Source organism: Scatophagus argus, chromosome 1 (assembly GCF_020382885.2).
Source record: "Scatophagus argus isolate fScaArg1 chromosome 1, fScaArg1.pri, whole genome shotgun sequence".
Classification (NCBI taxonomy): domain Eukaryota; kingdom Metazoa; phylum Chordata; class Actinopteri; family Scatophagidae; genus Scatophagus; species Scatophagus argus.
This window is the reverse complement of record NC_058493.1, coordinates 12,402,583-12,418,762: the sequence shown is the minus strand read 5'-3', so window position 1 is coordinate 12,418,762 and position 16,180 is coordinate 12,402,583. Positions and strand designations below refer to the sequence as shown.

The following is a 16,180-nucleotide window of genomic DNA, read 5'->3' as shown; positions in this document are numbered from 1 at the left end:
ATTTTGAGGAGATTTTCTGTGAAAGAGGCACAGACTTGTACACTAATGCCATCAGATTTGGACTGTTATTCCTGTACATCATGGGGCTGTTGTTGTGTGACAGAAACAAACAAAAAAACAAGGACTTGCACAGCGGTTTGGAATTGTTAAAATTGTTTTGGGAAATGTTAATAGGTTCAATCACATTTGTGGAAACCACCTTATGACAGACAGGCTATTTTCTGATGAATGTATGCAGAATGTCTTATTTTTGATGACTGCTCTTTGATAAACATGGAAAAGCTTCAGTACTTGTCTACTTCTGGTGTGGAGTGATTGTCTCGGTTTACTTTGCTGTTTCTAAGTGCATGTCTTTGTTAGCTTTCGGGTCATGGTTTTTGTTAGAAATGTAGATGTTAGAATGACTTTGGAGAAAGTGACATTAAGTGTTGACCTAAATGTGGCTGTGAATGTGTAACCACCCTTTTAAATCTAACTCCTGTTTGCCTGGGCTCTGACTCTTTTATAATTTATGGTAGTAGGCAAGGAGAAAGTGACACCACCTTACCTCTACTGCGGCACTAACAAAAAGGTTAAGAAAAGAAAATTAAAAGTATATTATTCATTTCCATATTAAATGCTGATGATCATGACTTTCACTTTAAGTTTTGTTTTTAAATGAGTCACTTTCTAAGAGGCTCTTATGGACCCCACAGTCGGTGTTGGCATGTAACTCGACACAGTCCTGTTGTTCTCTGTGAGGGAGCGGCTGATCGCTCAGTCCAACAGAGCGACAGCACTGATGCCTGCCTGCTGCACCATGAGGGCTAAAGCCTCGGACATGAACAACAAGGACTGTGTCAAAGTGGCCGTCAGAGTCCGACCCTTCAACAAGGTCAGTGTGCAGTACAAATTCACTTCTGTTATTTACTGGCCTCTTGTTTTCTTTCATGGCTATATTGCAAATACTACAATGTACTATACTCTTATGGTGTCACAGTCAGTGGTATATTACTGATACACAGTATAATGAACCCTAGCAGTTCAATAAAACAGCAGAGAATGCCTTGATGTGGGGAAAAAAAAACTGCTGTAGTTTATGGTAGTATTAGTGTTAAATTGATTTTTACAAACTACATTAAATATTGACCAGTTCATTCACAAATGTGGGAGCAAACAGAATGATTTGACTTGGCAATTTAACTTTTCTTTTCTGCAGTTGCTGAATGTAAGTACATTCACTCTGGTACTGTACTTAAGAGTGATGTTGGGTTTTTGTACTTCTGTATTTCTACTTTATCCTACTTTATGCTTAAACTCCACTATGTCTTAGTGTAAAATGCTGTCCTCTTTTCCACTGCATTTATCTGATAGCATCAATTACTAGTTAATTTCTAGCTTGAGTAAAGATTCTATGACTACTCAACTGGGAGTCACATGAATATTCTAGTCATTAGTTCTCAATGATTCGTAGTCTACATTACGCTGTTGACAGATCCCATCACCCCACCGTGGGAATTAAACATCAGTCTTTTGTTTTCATCTCCTCTCGTTTTCCTTCCTTCCCCTTCCCCTGTTCAGAGGGAGAGGGACGCAGGCAGCCGCTGCATCATCTCCATGGTGTCCAGCTCCATCACCATCCAGGACCCACGTGACTGCCAGAACCGTCGCTCCTTTTCTTTTGACTACGCCTACTGGTCTCACAGTGGCTTTGCACGAGAGCGCAGCGGCCTCTATGTGCCCGAAGAACCCGGCGGACGATACGCTGACCAGGTCAGCCCTGAGTCATGCTGGTAGAACAGGAAGAGGATTCAATACAACCAGCAGAGTATAGAGAACCCAGAATTCATATGGGAAGATGCATGAAGACAGTGTAAGAGTTTGATCAGGACAATACTGGGTGGCAAGGCTCAAAACATGTCCTCTCTCCCCAGGACAGTGTGTTCCAGGACCTGGGAGAGGGGATCCTGGAGAACGCACTGCAGGTAGCAATCATCATATATTTAACTGCAGTTTCACAAAGTTTATATCACAAAGTGCCTTTTTCACATTCAAGTAGAGTTTGTTGTAAAACCATTTTTAAGAGTTTCTAAGTCTGCTCTAATAGTGAGTGTTGCCTGCTGCAGGGTTACAATGCCACACTGCTGGCCTACGGGCAGACCGGCTCAGGGAAGAGTTACTCCATGGTGGGCTATGGGCCTAACAAAGGACTGGTTCCTAAGCTCTGTGAGCGGCTCTTTCAGGCCATGAGAGAAAACCAGGAGACGAGACAGTGTCAGGTGAAGTGTGTGTGTGTGTTTCAAGTCAACATCATTTACCAGCATCATGTATGGATAGGAAAACTCCAAATGTCTTTGTTCTTGATTTCTGCACAGGTCTTTTTCAGTATGCTGGAAATCTACAATGAGCAGGTAACAGAAGGAAGAAGCAGTTAACTTTCATTTTGACCGCTGTCTTATTCTGTGAATCATCTTCTGTTTCTTCTGCTTCTCCTCTGTGTCCAGGTGGTGGACTTACTGTCTCGGGGGTCCCGCACTCCTGGAGGACTCAGAGTCAGAGAGGAGCAGCACAGAGGCTTCTATGTGGAGGGACTCCGAACAGTCCCGTGTGAGAGTGCAGCCCAGGTACACAGTAGGATGGAGAATATGTACAGCTCCACTGTAACACCCTCTGTGAGACAGTCGTACAAGCTCTCCATGCAACAAGCTTAATTTGCTTTAGTGTGTTAACTGTACCTGCATGAATGTCTTAACCAATAGGATAAAGAAATAAGAGCAACATTGGATATTCAGGGGTCTTTCAGATATCCTTTTGTTTCCCCGTTATTGTTTTGTATTTTTGTATTGTGTTTGTTCTCATGTTTAAGCATGGAATTTCAAATGTAGGTGGAGCAGCTGATGGAGCAGGGAACCAGGACCCGCACCACAGCTGCCACTCACATGAACGCCAACAGCAGTCGCTCGCACATGCTCATTATCCTCCAGCTCAAACAGGTAAAATCACTGCACTTCAAATCCACACTGTTGTCTTAAGCAAGCTGTTGTTACTGCTATCTGTGCCACAATACCATCTTCAGGTGTGTTCAAGCTTTTTTTTTTTTTTTTTTTTTTTAAATTGACATCACCGTCACTTCCTGCCAGATCTTTTCCAAAGAGAACATCACAAAGCAGTCCAACATTAATTTGGTGGACCTGGCTGGCAGTGAGCGTCAGCGGTCGTCTGGGTCGGAGGCTGACAGACTCAAAGAGGGCACAGCCATCAACCTGAGCCTCACCACTTTGGGCAACGTTATCAGGTTGGTGCCTGGCGTGGAGTTTACTTTTCGCTCAGTTTGGTTGACCAGTACTCGTCACATCACTCCCCTCTCCTCCAGTTCCCTTGCTGATGTGGCGGTGGGGAAGAAGGTTGTCCATATACCCTACAGAGACTCAGTTCTTACTAAGCTGCTGCAGTCTGCTCTGGGAGGCAACAGTCGCACTGTCATGGTAACAGAAAATGGTGCTAAGAGGCATCACCGGTATGTTCATACACTGTAAATACACAGATCAGTCAAGCTGTTTCTCATTTTGGACATCCACTGATTTTCAAGATTGCCACACTGAGCCCTGCTGATATCTGCTATGAGGAGTCTCTCTCCACCCTGCGCTATGCTGAGAGGTAAAATAATAAAACATTTATTAGCACACTAAAACTTAGAAGCCAGTCACTCTCTACCTTCTCTTGTCTTCTCCCTTCTTTTCTTTCTTCTCGGCTTTTCACTCTTCTTCAGTTTTACTCAATCCACATCCCCACCTCCCTCTTGTCTTCAGGGCAAAACGTATCCAGAACCGAGCGGTGGTGAATGAGAGCCCCACTGAGCGTCTGGTGAAAGAGCTGAAGGCTGAGAACGCCAGGCTGCTGCAACGACTGAGCCGGCTGGGCCAAGAGGGACGCAGAGCCACCGACGAGACGAGTAAGACTTACTTTAGAACAGAAGAGAATTCAGCGGGAGGAGACAAGAGAGGTCAAAAGACAAGAGGGGTGTGTGTGTGTGTGTGTGTGTGTGTTCAGAGGAACTTCGGCAGCTGCTGACCCACAATGAGCTCCAGATCAGAACCATTCAGACACTGTGGGAACAACACCTACAGGAGGCGCTGAAAGACTGGGAGCAACAGTACGCTAACATCACACAGGTACACACACACACACACACACACACACACACGCATCCAAATTCACGATCAGAGATGCCAACAAACAGGAGTTTCCGTAGTTTCAGCTCCACTCAACACATGAGCACGAGTGTGTGAATGTGTGGCTCTTCCTTACTGTCAGGAGAGGAGGATGATGCAGATGCACCCCTACATCCTGAACATCAACGAGGACGCTCAGCTGTCAGGGGTGGTCAAGCTTTTCATTCAGGAGGGTACGTCTGCGTCCGTCTCTCTCCTCTTACTGAGATCAATATCTCGATCTCTCGGTCAGTTCACCTTTCAGATGAACCTTCATTCATTCATTCAAAGCCCTTTAAACAGGGGAAAGGCCATTAAGAACGAGCTGTCTTTTGTAAGGTTGCCCCGAATAAAGTGCAGCATATGAAAATATAATACATGTATTGTATACAAATATGTTATTTATACGTATAAGATTCAGCGTGTTCATTACCACTCAGGAACCCTGCTTTGTGTTTCAGGCGAATGGGACATCGGCCTGTGTGAGTCTTCACCAAGATCCATCTCTATCAGGGGCTTAGGGTGAGTTTTCATCACATCAGGCAACAACAGAACGTCACAAATCTGCAGGGTGGGATCACCAGACAGTCAATACGTTATGTCTAAAAAGTGGATGTGATGTAACTGATTGACGATCTGCCCTAGTGCATGCTGGGACAGGCTGCAGGTCCTGGGATCCTTTTTAACACAGAGCAAGTGAAGAAAATGACACGTGCATGAGTGTCTGCAAGCTCAGTAATTTTGTGTGTGGCTTATTCGAATGTTTTGTGTTTTTGTACGTTAAAGTTTACATGCACATTTATGCTTGCATGTTTTTGTATGTCAGGATCCAAGAGCGTCATGCTGTGTTCAGGAATGAACAGCGCCGGGTGACACTGACCCCGCTGGCAGGGTCAAAGGTCATTGTCAATGGCAATGCTGTCTCCCAGACGACTGAGCTGCAACACCTGGTGGGTCCACACACACACACACACATACACAAACACACAAGCTTTATGATACAACTGTGTGACGTGTGTTACAGTACATACACACATCCTCTCTTTTGTCTCTCTCCAGGACCGTCTCATTCTCGGTTCAAACTGTACCTACCTGTTCATTGGTTATCCTTCTGAGAGGGGCGGGGACGACTGGAGCCGCTACGACTACGACTACTTCCAGTCTGAACTGGCTGCTGCTGAAGGCATCCATCTGGGTAAGCGCGAGGCAATCAGTCAAATAGAGGAGGTTTATGTTTGCAATCAAACTTAATTCCCGTTTCTGTGTTTAGGTGAGTCCAGTGCCGGGTCCAGTCAGACAGACCCCAGTCTGCTGGCCGTCTTCTACGACTACATCAAACTGATGCCCATGATGGCTGAGGCCAACCAGATGAGCCAGGAACTGAACAAGGTAAGCTATGTCTGTAAATCAATCAACACATATATTTTGGGTCATGACTATTTAGTAATAATTGAATGATTGAACACCTGCTCTTGTCATGTTTGCAGGGGGTGGAGTTTAAGCTGGAGATCAAGAACCTGGCGCTGTCGGATTCAAAAGGCCACGATCTGGAGAAGGAGATTGTTGTCAGAGTCACTGCAAGGGCAAAAAAACAAGTTGGTCTAAAAAGCTCTCATAAGATTTTTTTTTGTTTGTTTTTACAATTCAAATTTCAATTTAGATTTGAGTTTTGGCCTTGAATTTTTGTTTCTTTGTCTAAATTCCCTCCCCAGGTATGGATGTGGTCCAAGGCCAAGTTTGTGAACCGTAAATTCCTGATGGAAGACGTGTACCAGCAGCATCAGCTTGAGAAGAGCGGAGACAATGTGATTCAGTGGATACTGACAGAAAATACATACTGTGACTACGAGAGAAACAAACAGATAACAGCCACCGTAACACAGAACTTCTTAGTGAAAATGACTAAAAAGCCAATAGCAGTGTTTGGAATTTGAAGCATATGGAATTTGTATTATGCATTTATTTTAGCCAGAGGAGTTTGTTGTAATCATTTCAAAAAACTGTACATCAGCCACTTACTGGCTTTTCTGCTGAGGTTTACATTTCAGAGCAATAACTCTGTTTCTTTATGATTGATTTGTCTTTGGTTCTGGCTGTCAGAGAGCAGAGGGGCTTTGTACAGCTGCCTTACCCCGAGAAAAAGACCCGTTCTGGGATCCTGTGGAACCTCTGCTCCTGGGCACTGCTCACCTCTGGCTTCAGTCTTTGGCCTTCCGCATCCCGCTCGAAGAACAGCTTGAGGTACACACACAGATGTACTGCACGCACACACACACACACCCCATCAGGTGGTACTGTGGGCGAACACAGTGGTACATACATGATTGACAGCCTCTGTCTCTGTAGGTGCTGGGGTCAGAGGGCACAGAGGAGGCCATTCTACAAGCACAGCTGGTACCCTGCACCTCCGCAGGACTGTAAGACATACACACACACACACACATACATACACATTGTGAATAACTTCAAAAAACACATAAGTAAATAATCTCTCTCACCTTCCAGCCCTCTGGGTGAGGATGAAATTCTGATCGACCCATCTGAGTTACTGGGCCGACGACTGGACTTCCAGCTGGTAATGGAACAGTGCTGTGGCCTCCGCTGGATCAGAGAGGCCCGTGACAGAGGGGTCCAAATTGGGTGAGGCATCTATGGGCTACATTTAGAGACGTGGAAGGAACTGGAGAATATGTACATTTACTGGAGACTTTTAGTCAGTGGTTAAAGGAGCTGCGAGTAACAAACCTTTGATCCCTGGAAAACTTAAAAGATGCGCTTGGCATCTTCTGTAAGAATTAAACATCATGACAGATGGGTGATATGACTGTCCTCTGGATTCGTACGGTCAGAAGTGAGATGGCGCTCTTTGTTCTCATGTGTCCTCTTCTCCCAATCTGTCAGTTTCAGGTTATTTGACTGCAGCCAGACTCTATACACTCCAGCTGTGTGGCACAACATCAATCCTCTGTTGGATCACAGAGTTCACTTCGCCTCCCTCCACACCTCCCAACGTCTGCTCGACTACCTGCAGAGCAGCGCTATAGTGCTGGAGCTGTGGGGACTTCAAGGTGAGGATGAAGAGATGGTAGATGACTGGGCCAGACTCTCTATGTATATTTTTACTGTATCTTTGGCTTAAAGCAAAAAAAACAAAACCATACACATCACATACGCGTCCTGCCAGTAGCAGATGAACAGATATTATCATGCTGTAATGTGTCCAATCATTGTACAACAGCCAAAATAAAGTTAAAAGTGTCATTAAAGTGGCTGAAATGCGTTGGTTCTCTGTTTCAGAGGGTTGTACTGACCTGATATCATCTCTGGATGAAGTGAGGATGACTACAGAGGGTGTCGTAATCCTCGAGGAGGCAGACCCAACAGACTCTGCGGTGAGTTTGAAATCGGTTTTCCTGAGTCAGGAACGATCTTTCAATTTGAAATGCTTCTAAAGCTGGATATGAGATTTTGAGAAAAGTGTTTTACTGGAATACATGTCAATCAACCTGATATATTATGCATTCACCTAACTGTAAAATAAGAATTATAAAATCATAGCTCATAGAATAGATTTCATACTGTAATATTTTATTCATGCTTAGGACTTAATGATGAGGAATAATTTAACTCACCGTGCTCATATAAGTGTGTGTGATGCAGCCTGTAGAGTCTGCACAGCTCAGCTGTTCAGTGAGAGCTCTTCAACAGGACTTGGAGGAACTGAAGAACGTCAATGCCTCACTGAGAAAAGAAAATCAAAGTCTGAGAGAACAACTCAGCACAGCTAGGAATGGTACCTGAAACAAAAGTAACACATATCAAGTTTGCATGATGTCATTGACAAATGTCTTTTTTCTCACTCACACACCTTCCTCCCTCTGTGTGTGTTAGGTGTGGAGAGTGTGCGTGGTCGGTCAGTACGTCCCAGCTGCGATGCAGAGTTTGCCCGCTCCCTCAAGGTTTTCTACCACAGCATGACCTCAGTCCGGGGTCAGCTGCAGCGCCTGCGCAGACACAGGCCCAGTGTGCGTATCCACGTCATTACTTTCAGTGAGCATTACTACAGTAAGGCCTTGTGGTCAGCTTAGCAGCAGTGGATCTACAGAGAACAATTAACAGTCAAGGACACAATTTAGCTGGCAGGAGGAAGGTTTTAGGAAGATTACAGTGAAGTCTGGGGGATTGGTATGTTTGGCATGTGAAGCAGAGAAGTTCACTAAAGTCGAGATGTTTCAGGGAGAAAATATCTGGTGTTCACTAGAAATTTTTAGTGTTAGATATAATCATGATACTATTCATAATCAATTTAAATGATTTTATCTGGTAAAAGAAACATCTGAAAACCAGAGAAGAAATGGATTTTTAGGTTTCAGAAATTACAAACAGGGTTCCATTGAGGCGCCTGCTTTTTCTCTAATGATCTTTTTCTTTTCTTTGTTAACTATCTGGAAAAGCTCCAAGAATTAAGCCTCAGGAGCACGTACAGGATACGGCCGAGGTGTGTAGTTAACTGTTCCTGTTGTTTCCAGGAGGACTCTGACCTGCTGGGGCTCAGGCTGTTTGTGGATGAGCAGAGTGGTCTGCTGAGGGACTTCTCCGAGCAGCTGGAACACAGCGTCTCCACTCTCAAACAGGATGTGGCTGCCATTGTTCGCCGCAAACGAGAACGGACGGGCATCTGGTCTTGACTGAGTAATCGCTTTTCACAAAGACTGCCAGTTCTTTATTTCACAACACTGAAGATTTCTAATGTGAAGCGTACACAGGGTGAAGGGGCTCCACTGTGTTGACTCTGAAACCTCAACTTTATGTCACTGGTGAAATCCTCATCAGAAATTAACTTGCTTAAATTAATTTTTACATGTCATTTATAAAATTCCTATTAAGCATTAAGACACTTTAAACTTTTGTTTTTTTACTCGATGGAATGATGAAAACTGCTTAAAAGTGTGGGGGATTCAGACGCAACACCATCACCTGGTGTGGTAGCAAAATTAGCCAGCAAGAAAAAAAACACACCAAAGTCTATAAAAGGTTTATTAAGACTGCATGTAAAAGAAGTCATTACAGTCCCAAACTGTAAATAAATTAAAAAGGCAAATACAACTCAAGTTTCAGAATTCACAATAGTATCATGTTTTTGAACCATCACTGATAATGTGTCATATTGTCAAGCTACTGCAGCTCACTGTGAGGCTGTCCACAGGGAGACGTCAGAAGTCTTCCTCACGCCTCGCTGTTGATGGCTAATAGTAATTAGGACAGACTTAGGTGAAGCGAAAAGAACGAGATATTTCATAGCTGAAAAGAAGAGATCGATGATGTATTCACCACAGCATCTCTCAGAGGTAAAAGCACAACGGTTAATGTTTGTAAGCGGTTACGGATTGTACAGACAGTTGCTGTAGGTCCAAAAAAAAGATCATTGTGGGCACATTTACAGGAGGAGAGGCAGAAGGCAGATGTGAGGCAGATTAGTCATCAGGTTGGAAAAACTATGTACAACATATATGCAGTCAGACAAGTTGACAACTGGGAGTTGGTCATAAGAAACTGGAAACATAAAGAGACAGCTGGGAGGAGAGGCAGCAGTGAAACGAGTCAGCTGGGTGCATCTGAACTGAAGAGGTAGACTGGAAAAACACAAAGCCAACTGTAGGAAGGACGGACAGCTAGCTACAGATATCCTACTGATGTGCATGTACGTGTTTGCGTGTGTGTGTGTGTGTTACAAGGCAATGCCCATGAGTCAAATAGTCTGTTTGATGTTACAGAAGTTCAGATTCTTTGGAAATAAGCACCAATACTTTAACTGAAATGATTTTTTTGTGTTGAGTTTGACTATGATTGTAATAATAATAACAACAATAATGATAATAATGATTGTGTGCGTGTGCATGTCCAGAGAAGGCTGAGGGTACAGGTGAGGTAGGTTAATTGGGTGTTCAGGGATTGGAACAAAACAAACTATAGAAAATCATTTCCAATATACATTTCCTGTAACATTGACTTAACGTAATGTCACAGAAAATGTAGCAACATTAGCACACATGTTTTTCTCTACAGTTTCACTGTCAAATGTCTGCACTGCTTTGGGCAAGCAACAAACAAGCATGAGCAAAGAGCATGTACATTAGCAGTGGAAGTACATATCAAGCGCAGTGGTCTGGGCAAAAAAGCAACAAAAGAAAAAAAAAAAATCCTCAGTGATTAGTGGTGGTTAAATTGCACTCCAGTCTATGCAGACACGAGGCTTGGATGCAGTGATCTGGGTTATCAGACGAGTCTTGTTATCAGATAACTTATCAGTATCCCATTTTTTGTAGGATGCTCTGACACAGACTGGTTGGCTGACAACTGAAAAAAAAAACATGTACTTGTCTGAATAAACTGTCATAGTGTTTCTAGAGCTGCCTTTTCTATCTGTCAGGCAAATGCCTCTATGTAAAGAAAAAAAGTCAGTGCTAAAACAGGTGGGAGAGGGCAAAAAGCAGTCTGAGCTGGAATAATGTGTGCGCACATTTACTTCAGCTCATTTCACCCGACCACCTCTGTAATAATGCGTCCATTTTTCTGACTCTGAAACATCCATTTTACATTCTGGGTTACACAAGTTCCCCATCTCTCAGCTCTCTCCATCATGCTTTCTGTGTTCACCACTGGAGGGTAGCACTGAACTTTAAAACATATACGACCACTTGTGTCCCTCTCTCTCTCTCCCTCCCACACACACACACACACACTTTCAGCAGCAGACAAGACAGTTTTCACAGTATAAAAATATTTCACTAAACCACAGAAAGGTCCACCATTTCACGTTAAGCCCATATTTGTCAGCCTCTGAAGCCACACAGAGATAAATATCATTCATTAAGAGCTGCATTCCAGAACAAAGAAAGAGTCTCAGTCAAGACTGTGACCGAAGTAAAAATCTTTGAGATACACTGTTTAAAATTGTTACAAAAGCAATACTCGGCAGTGTTCACATATTTAATAATAAGAATGTAGATGGTGAAAGGTCAGGATTTGGAAATCATTCCACCTTAAGACTGGTCACGCTACTCTCAGGAACAACTGGTGTCCAACCTTCAAACCCAGGATCTTTAGAAACAATTCAGTTCCTTTTTAATTTTTTCGCTGTTTTCTACGGAGTGTTGCTCTGGTTTACCTGGGAGCAACCAAAATGATCCCTGAATAACGTCATCATCACTGGTGTCCTCGCATGTCCGAGGAGGTGGATTTATTCTTGTTGGCAGAGCCTGTTTGAGTCAAGCATTAAGGAGTCATCTGCCCGTCAATCCAGATAAAGTAATAAAGTAAACGAACCTGTCCAACTTACAGTGAAACTTAACTGAATCTGTGAAAGGTCAGTTATGTTCACTGCCTGAACTTGTGTTAGCCTTTAGCCACACAAGAAGCGAATGCAAAATCACCACCACAGCACTTACCGATACATTTTCCATCTTTCAGAGGAAATATCTTACACACTAAAAAGACGGGTGTATGTCTGCTGGGTGCAAATCTTCCTCCAAAAGGCATCAACAGCATCCTCACAATAATTTCCTGAAACTTGCGGCTGTTTTCAGGCGCTGGTGCCTTCATTCTCAGCAGCTTGGCTGTGGCTAGCTGTTGTCCCGTGGGTGATGAGGGTGGGCGAGGCCTCGGATACATCACGCTGGCTGCCGTGCCTCGAGTGGCCATCTATCTGATGGAGACTGCTATGAGTGGAGAGTGGGTGGTCAAGACGCGGCATGCTGCCATGGAAACTGCGCTCCTCTGTACCTCGGTAAACCACAGTATCACTCCTGAGAGAAGAGGAGCAAGACATGAGAAAGAGAGAAAGCAATGGGAAAACTCTGGCGAGGCAGATAAACATAAAGTCATGGAGTTCCTGCTGTACCTGTTGTCACGAGTGCGGCGCAGGCTGCCGTGGTAGCTGGCCTTACTGTGAACGCTGCTGGCCTTACTCCTGGTGGAGGCGGGGTGGCCATGGTGAGTTCTGACTGGTTCGTCAAGGTCATCCAAGACAGCCAAGTGGGTAGAAGAGGCGTGGGTAGAGGTGCCCTACAGCAGGATGAGTCAGACAAATGTAATAACTACTAGCATTAACTCTAGAACGCAGGTTTGCCTTTAAATTTTCTGTTAAATAATAATAAAAAAACCCATATCATTAATAACTATTTGTATTCTGTATGTGCTTATTCCTTCACTTCAATGAAGCTTCTCTACTGTAGCTTCATTTTAAGGACTTGTGACTTGACTTGGATTTGAGCACTGTTGGCTTGGGCTCAGACTTGAACATTAACTGCATTCAGACTTGCAAATCAAAGACGAGTCCTCACATTTTTATTTTATTTTATGTAATATACCATAGTAATTTGGCATAAGATCATAGCTACAATAAGTTCAATATATATAATAATTATGCAATAATATATTTGGATTGGATCAGTAGTGGACTCGACTTGAATTTGAACACTGGGAACTTGAAACTGGACTTGGACTCGAAGTTTGGTGACAGTGTTGTCACTGGCTGTAGTACACTGTAAGTCTGCTTCAACTCTATCTGATTATCATATTCAACAGTTACAGCCTATCAAAATGCTTATTTTGTCAAGGCAGGCCTACCTGAGTGGATGTTCCTCTGGATTTCCTAATGATGGGAGTGTTGGGTTCACGCAACAGAGACTGGGCAAAGTCTGGCTGCTCCTGCAGCACCTGACGAGACTCATTCACCCCACTGCTGCAGAAAGAAGAAGGTGAGGGAGGGCAGGGCGAGAGTGGATCAGAGGAGTGGGTTGGGACATGGAGAGGAAGTGGAGGGGAATAATAGAGAAATAAGGAGTGCAAAGAGAAATGAGTGAAACAGGAGAGGAGGAGGAGGAGGAGTCAATTTGTTGTTACTGCAAGTAAATGTGTATTTCTCTGTGTACCAGATGTAATGATTTTTAATCTACTAGTAGTTTATATGTCTGAAGCAATAAATTTGCATAGGAAATAAAATAATGAGGTAAAATACAGAATGATTATGTTAAAGCATATCTGTAGTACATGTGAGGAAAAAAACAAGACTAAAGCCAAATTAAAGTTATCCAGTCTCTCTTCTTACTCTTTGCGTCTGCGTCCATGCAGGAAGCTGGCCCATTCAAAACAGGTCTTCTTGCTGCCCACCCAGAAAACAGAAGGGATCCCCACCACCAACATCATCAGATATTTCATTAAGAACAAAACCAGGGCTGGCCGGCTGGTCTGCTCCACCTAAAGAGAACAGAGCTATTAAATATTAATTTCACAATCATCCAATCAAAACAACAGAAGAACATGGACTAGTACCTCAACAGTAACCGAGTAAAAAAACATAAATGCTGAGGGTGTCACTGAAACTGCTTGAGCATTAAGTTGAGCATTAAGTGGACTAAAAGTATCCAGCACTGACAAGTGCTTTTATTCTCTCCCAGTCACTGAGTTGAATATTGGACCAGGGGAGAAGCCCAGTTACCTCAGTGCTCAGAAACGATTATGGCTAAATTAGGGGCTGTGTGTTAAGGTGTGATGCTGTCCATATTACTCAAACAGAGCAGAAGAGCCCGTTAGACAGACAGACTTGACAGAACTTGTCCCTTAATTTGGTTATTTTGCTGGCTTTTTGTGGATGGAAACAGAAGTTTTGGCCCTTATTCCATTTTCCCCACATTGTAGAAATCCACAAACAAAAAGGAAAAAAACAAGGAGTGAAGGAACAGTCAATGAGAAAGAGAGACAGAGACACAGAGAGAGAGCTGCGAGATGCATCTCCCCCTGCTGACTTTCAGTTATTATTGTGAATGGTCTGAATGAATGTAATTACGTAATGCTTTGTTTGTGATGATGCTGCCGTTGTCCAGTGTGCTCCAGGCACTATGGGTTTTTGATCTTTTGTTGCAGGATACAGTATCTCCCACCAGAGGGCAGGAGTTTTCAGGAGTTGTGTTGCTAAGAGGCCTCATTCTATTGAATGCAAATTTGTTCTAAAATTCAAGGAGCACATTTGAATGTGAGTTACACTGCAGTTTGCCCCATGTCATGATTTTAATTTCTGAAAGGTAAAACTCATGCAGCACAGAGGGAAAGCTGTGTTAACACTAACTGCTGAGGTTAACAGTGTGATTTTTAGGTAGTGCCACAAACTGAATGAAACCTCCATTCCTTTTGGGAACAAACTGCGACATTTAATTTACAAGTAGAATATTTTGCTCAGTTTAAGTCAATGAATATCAGAGAATCTGTGTATTAGTGTGGCAAATGGATTACAGGGAGTTACAAGTTTGGGTGACGCTTTATGATTGAATACCTAAAAAGTGTAGTAGTTACAGACCTGGAGGTATTTCAGAGGTTGTATCAATTGAAAACCTTTCCCATTAAGATTATATCCTGATAAAGATGCTATTCACAAAGCCTTTCAACACAACTTTCAAGGGAACGCCTCGTGGAGAAGGACTTTGAGAAAGCTTAAGCGTTTCTTGTTTTTGAAAGAACAAGAACAATAGGTATGTATTAATTGGCTTTAGTCTGTCTTGCCCAGGCTGAGATTAAATATCTCCGATTTAGGTCCCAAGATAAAACAAGAAGCCCTGGGCTCTCAGTAAATTACCACCCATGCACCCAGACAAAATAAAGTCACTTGAACATGAACAATGCCCACAGAATATTCAGTTATCCAAAAACATGCAATTGTACCCTCTTACACACGCAAATATTTGCGTGCAAAACTCCCAAGGGTAAAGATCAAATAACACATAGCAATATTGAAATTCCAGAGCTACAACTGGTTATAAAGGGGGGTCCCTCTTCATGACCTCACATACCCACAGCTACAGACACATGCATGCACACATACACTAACTAGTAACATAAGCACTTGCACCTGCCTCTACCCCTCTCACATGGTCAGTCACAAATTAGCTGACACTTTTCTATCATAAAACCACTGTGACAGCTCTCAGTTTAATATTCCTGAAAAATGGAAACATTAAGTGAGAGACTGAAGGAAAGCTTTCGTGCCTTGCGCCGTGTGTGTGCACTAAGGGCAGAAAAACAGTGGGGTGTGTGTTTATGTCTGCATTGTATATATTTGGTTATTAACTCAGCACCGGGCTTTTACACTCCCACCACTCTTCATAACCGCTACAAAGACGTTATAGAGTACAGGCAGCAGAGCATGACTGAGCAAGCCCTGAGAGAGACACACAGACAGAGAGAGTAGAGGGGGAAGACTGACTGAAAGAAAGAAACAAGTGTGAGAACCAGCAGAGAGTCAAAGAGACAGAGACAGAGAGTGTAACACAGAGATGGTCTTGAGAGCTGTATTAGCTGAGCTAATGATGCATACTGCGCTCTGCTCCCTCCCCTCCTCAAATACCTACTCATTCAGCCACACACACACACACACACACACACACATGCAACTGGCAGCTCTCTCTCTCTCATTCACACACACATACACACACACAGAGTCTGCTCATTAAAGGGTTGCTTCAGTTCATTACAATCTGGATATTCTTGGAAGTTTGCCCATTATTTCTATTGGTAATAATAACACTGTATTCAAGTTATTTGCTGAGAGCCTGCAAGCCTGCCCGTCATTACCAAACTATATTTTACACTATGACTACCTAATTTGAATTTGACCTTCTGTCTTTACCATATTTACAGTTCATTTCCAGTTTTACCATTGACATTAGTAGCCTAGATAATTTGGCTAAACTGTTGGGTTGCTTACAACTTGTCTGATTGTTTAACTATTTTTAGGTCTGTTTACTTAGTTTCAGCAATGATGTCTCACTTCCAGATCTCAGCAATTACTTTAGTTAGTATACTGTTATTATTACAGATAGAGTTTGTGGCCAAAACTACAAAGATAAGGCTCAAGTTCCAAACATGAAATTATCCTTTTAAGACTTGTTGTCCGTTCTTAAGTATGAGTCCACATGTATGGAGCCCTTTCACTGGAG

At 43.1% G+C, this 16,180-nt stretch overlaps 2 protein-coding genes across 7 annotated transcripts in view; one reads left to right on the top strand and one right to left on the bottom strand.

Moving 5' to 3' along the window:
- The first annotated feature begins 441 nt into the window (after positions 1-441).
- On the top strand, positions 442-9,127 carry kif28 (kinesin family member 28). 3 transcript variants are annotated; one of them, XM_046383675.1, is made up of 27 exons: positions 442-874; positions 1,561-1,752; positions 1,914-1,964; positions 2,106-2,258; positions 2,355-2,390; positions 2,484-2,603; positions 2,865-2,972; positions 3,120-3,274; positions 3,353-3,464; positions 3,569-3,636; positions 3,789-3,931; positions 4,030-4,151; positions 4,294-4,384; positions 4,652-4,712; positions 5,017-5,140; positions 5,250-5,385; positions 5,461-5,579; positions 5,678-5,785; positions 5,903-5,995; positions 6,291-6,431; positions 6,537-6,607; positions 6,696-6,830; positions 7,092-7,258; positions 7,488-7,582; positions 7,851-7,983; positions 8,082-8,215; positions 8,720-9,127. In XM_046383675.1, exons 1-27 carry the CDS (start codon positions 782-784, stop codon positions 8,876-8,878), a joined length of 3,120 nt encoding a protein of 1,039 aa, XP_046239631.1. In that variant the 5' UTR covers positions 442-781; the 3' UTR covers positions 8,879-9,127. The 3 variants fall into 3 exon arrangements, with proteins under 3 accessions (XP_046239631.1, XP_046239621.1, XP_046239638.1); XM_046383665.1 differs by having other exon boundaries at positions 2,106-2,390; XM_046383682.1 differs by having other exon boundaries at positions 2,106-2,390; positions 8,082-8,240; positions 8,720-8,861.
- An 86-nt stretch (positions 9,128-9,213) lies between these two features.
- The window catches only part of LOC124056353 (frizzled-3-like), a 28,857-nt gene continuing 21,890 nt past the window's right edge, over positions 9,214-16,180 (bottom strand). For all 4 annotated transcript variants that reach the window (XM_046383726.1, XM_046383745.1, XM_046383737.1 and 1 more), the window contains exons 8-11: positions 13,300-13,448; positions 12,819-12,933; positions 12,091-12,254; positions 9,214-11,995 (exon numbers count right to left, since the gene is read on the bottom strand). In XM_046383726.1, coding sequence (XP_046239682.1) covers positions 11,773-11,995; positions 12,091-12,254; positions 12,819-12,933; positions 13,300-13,448 — 651 coding nt within the window. In that variant the 3' untranslated portion in view covers positions 9,214-11,772. The remainder of the gene's footprint in view (positions 11,996-12,090; positions 12,255-12,818; positions 12,934-13,299; positions 13,449-16,180) is intronic.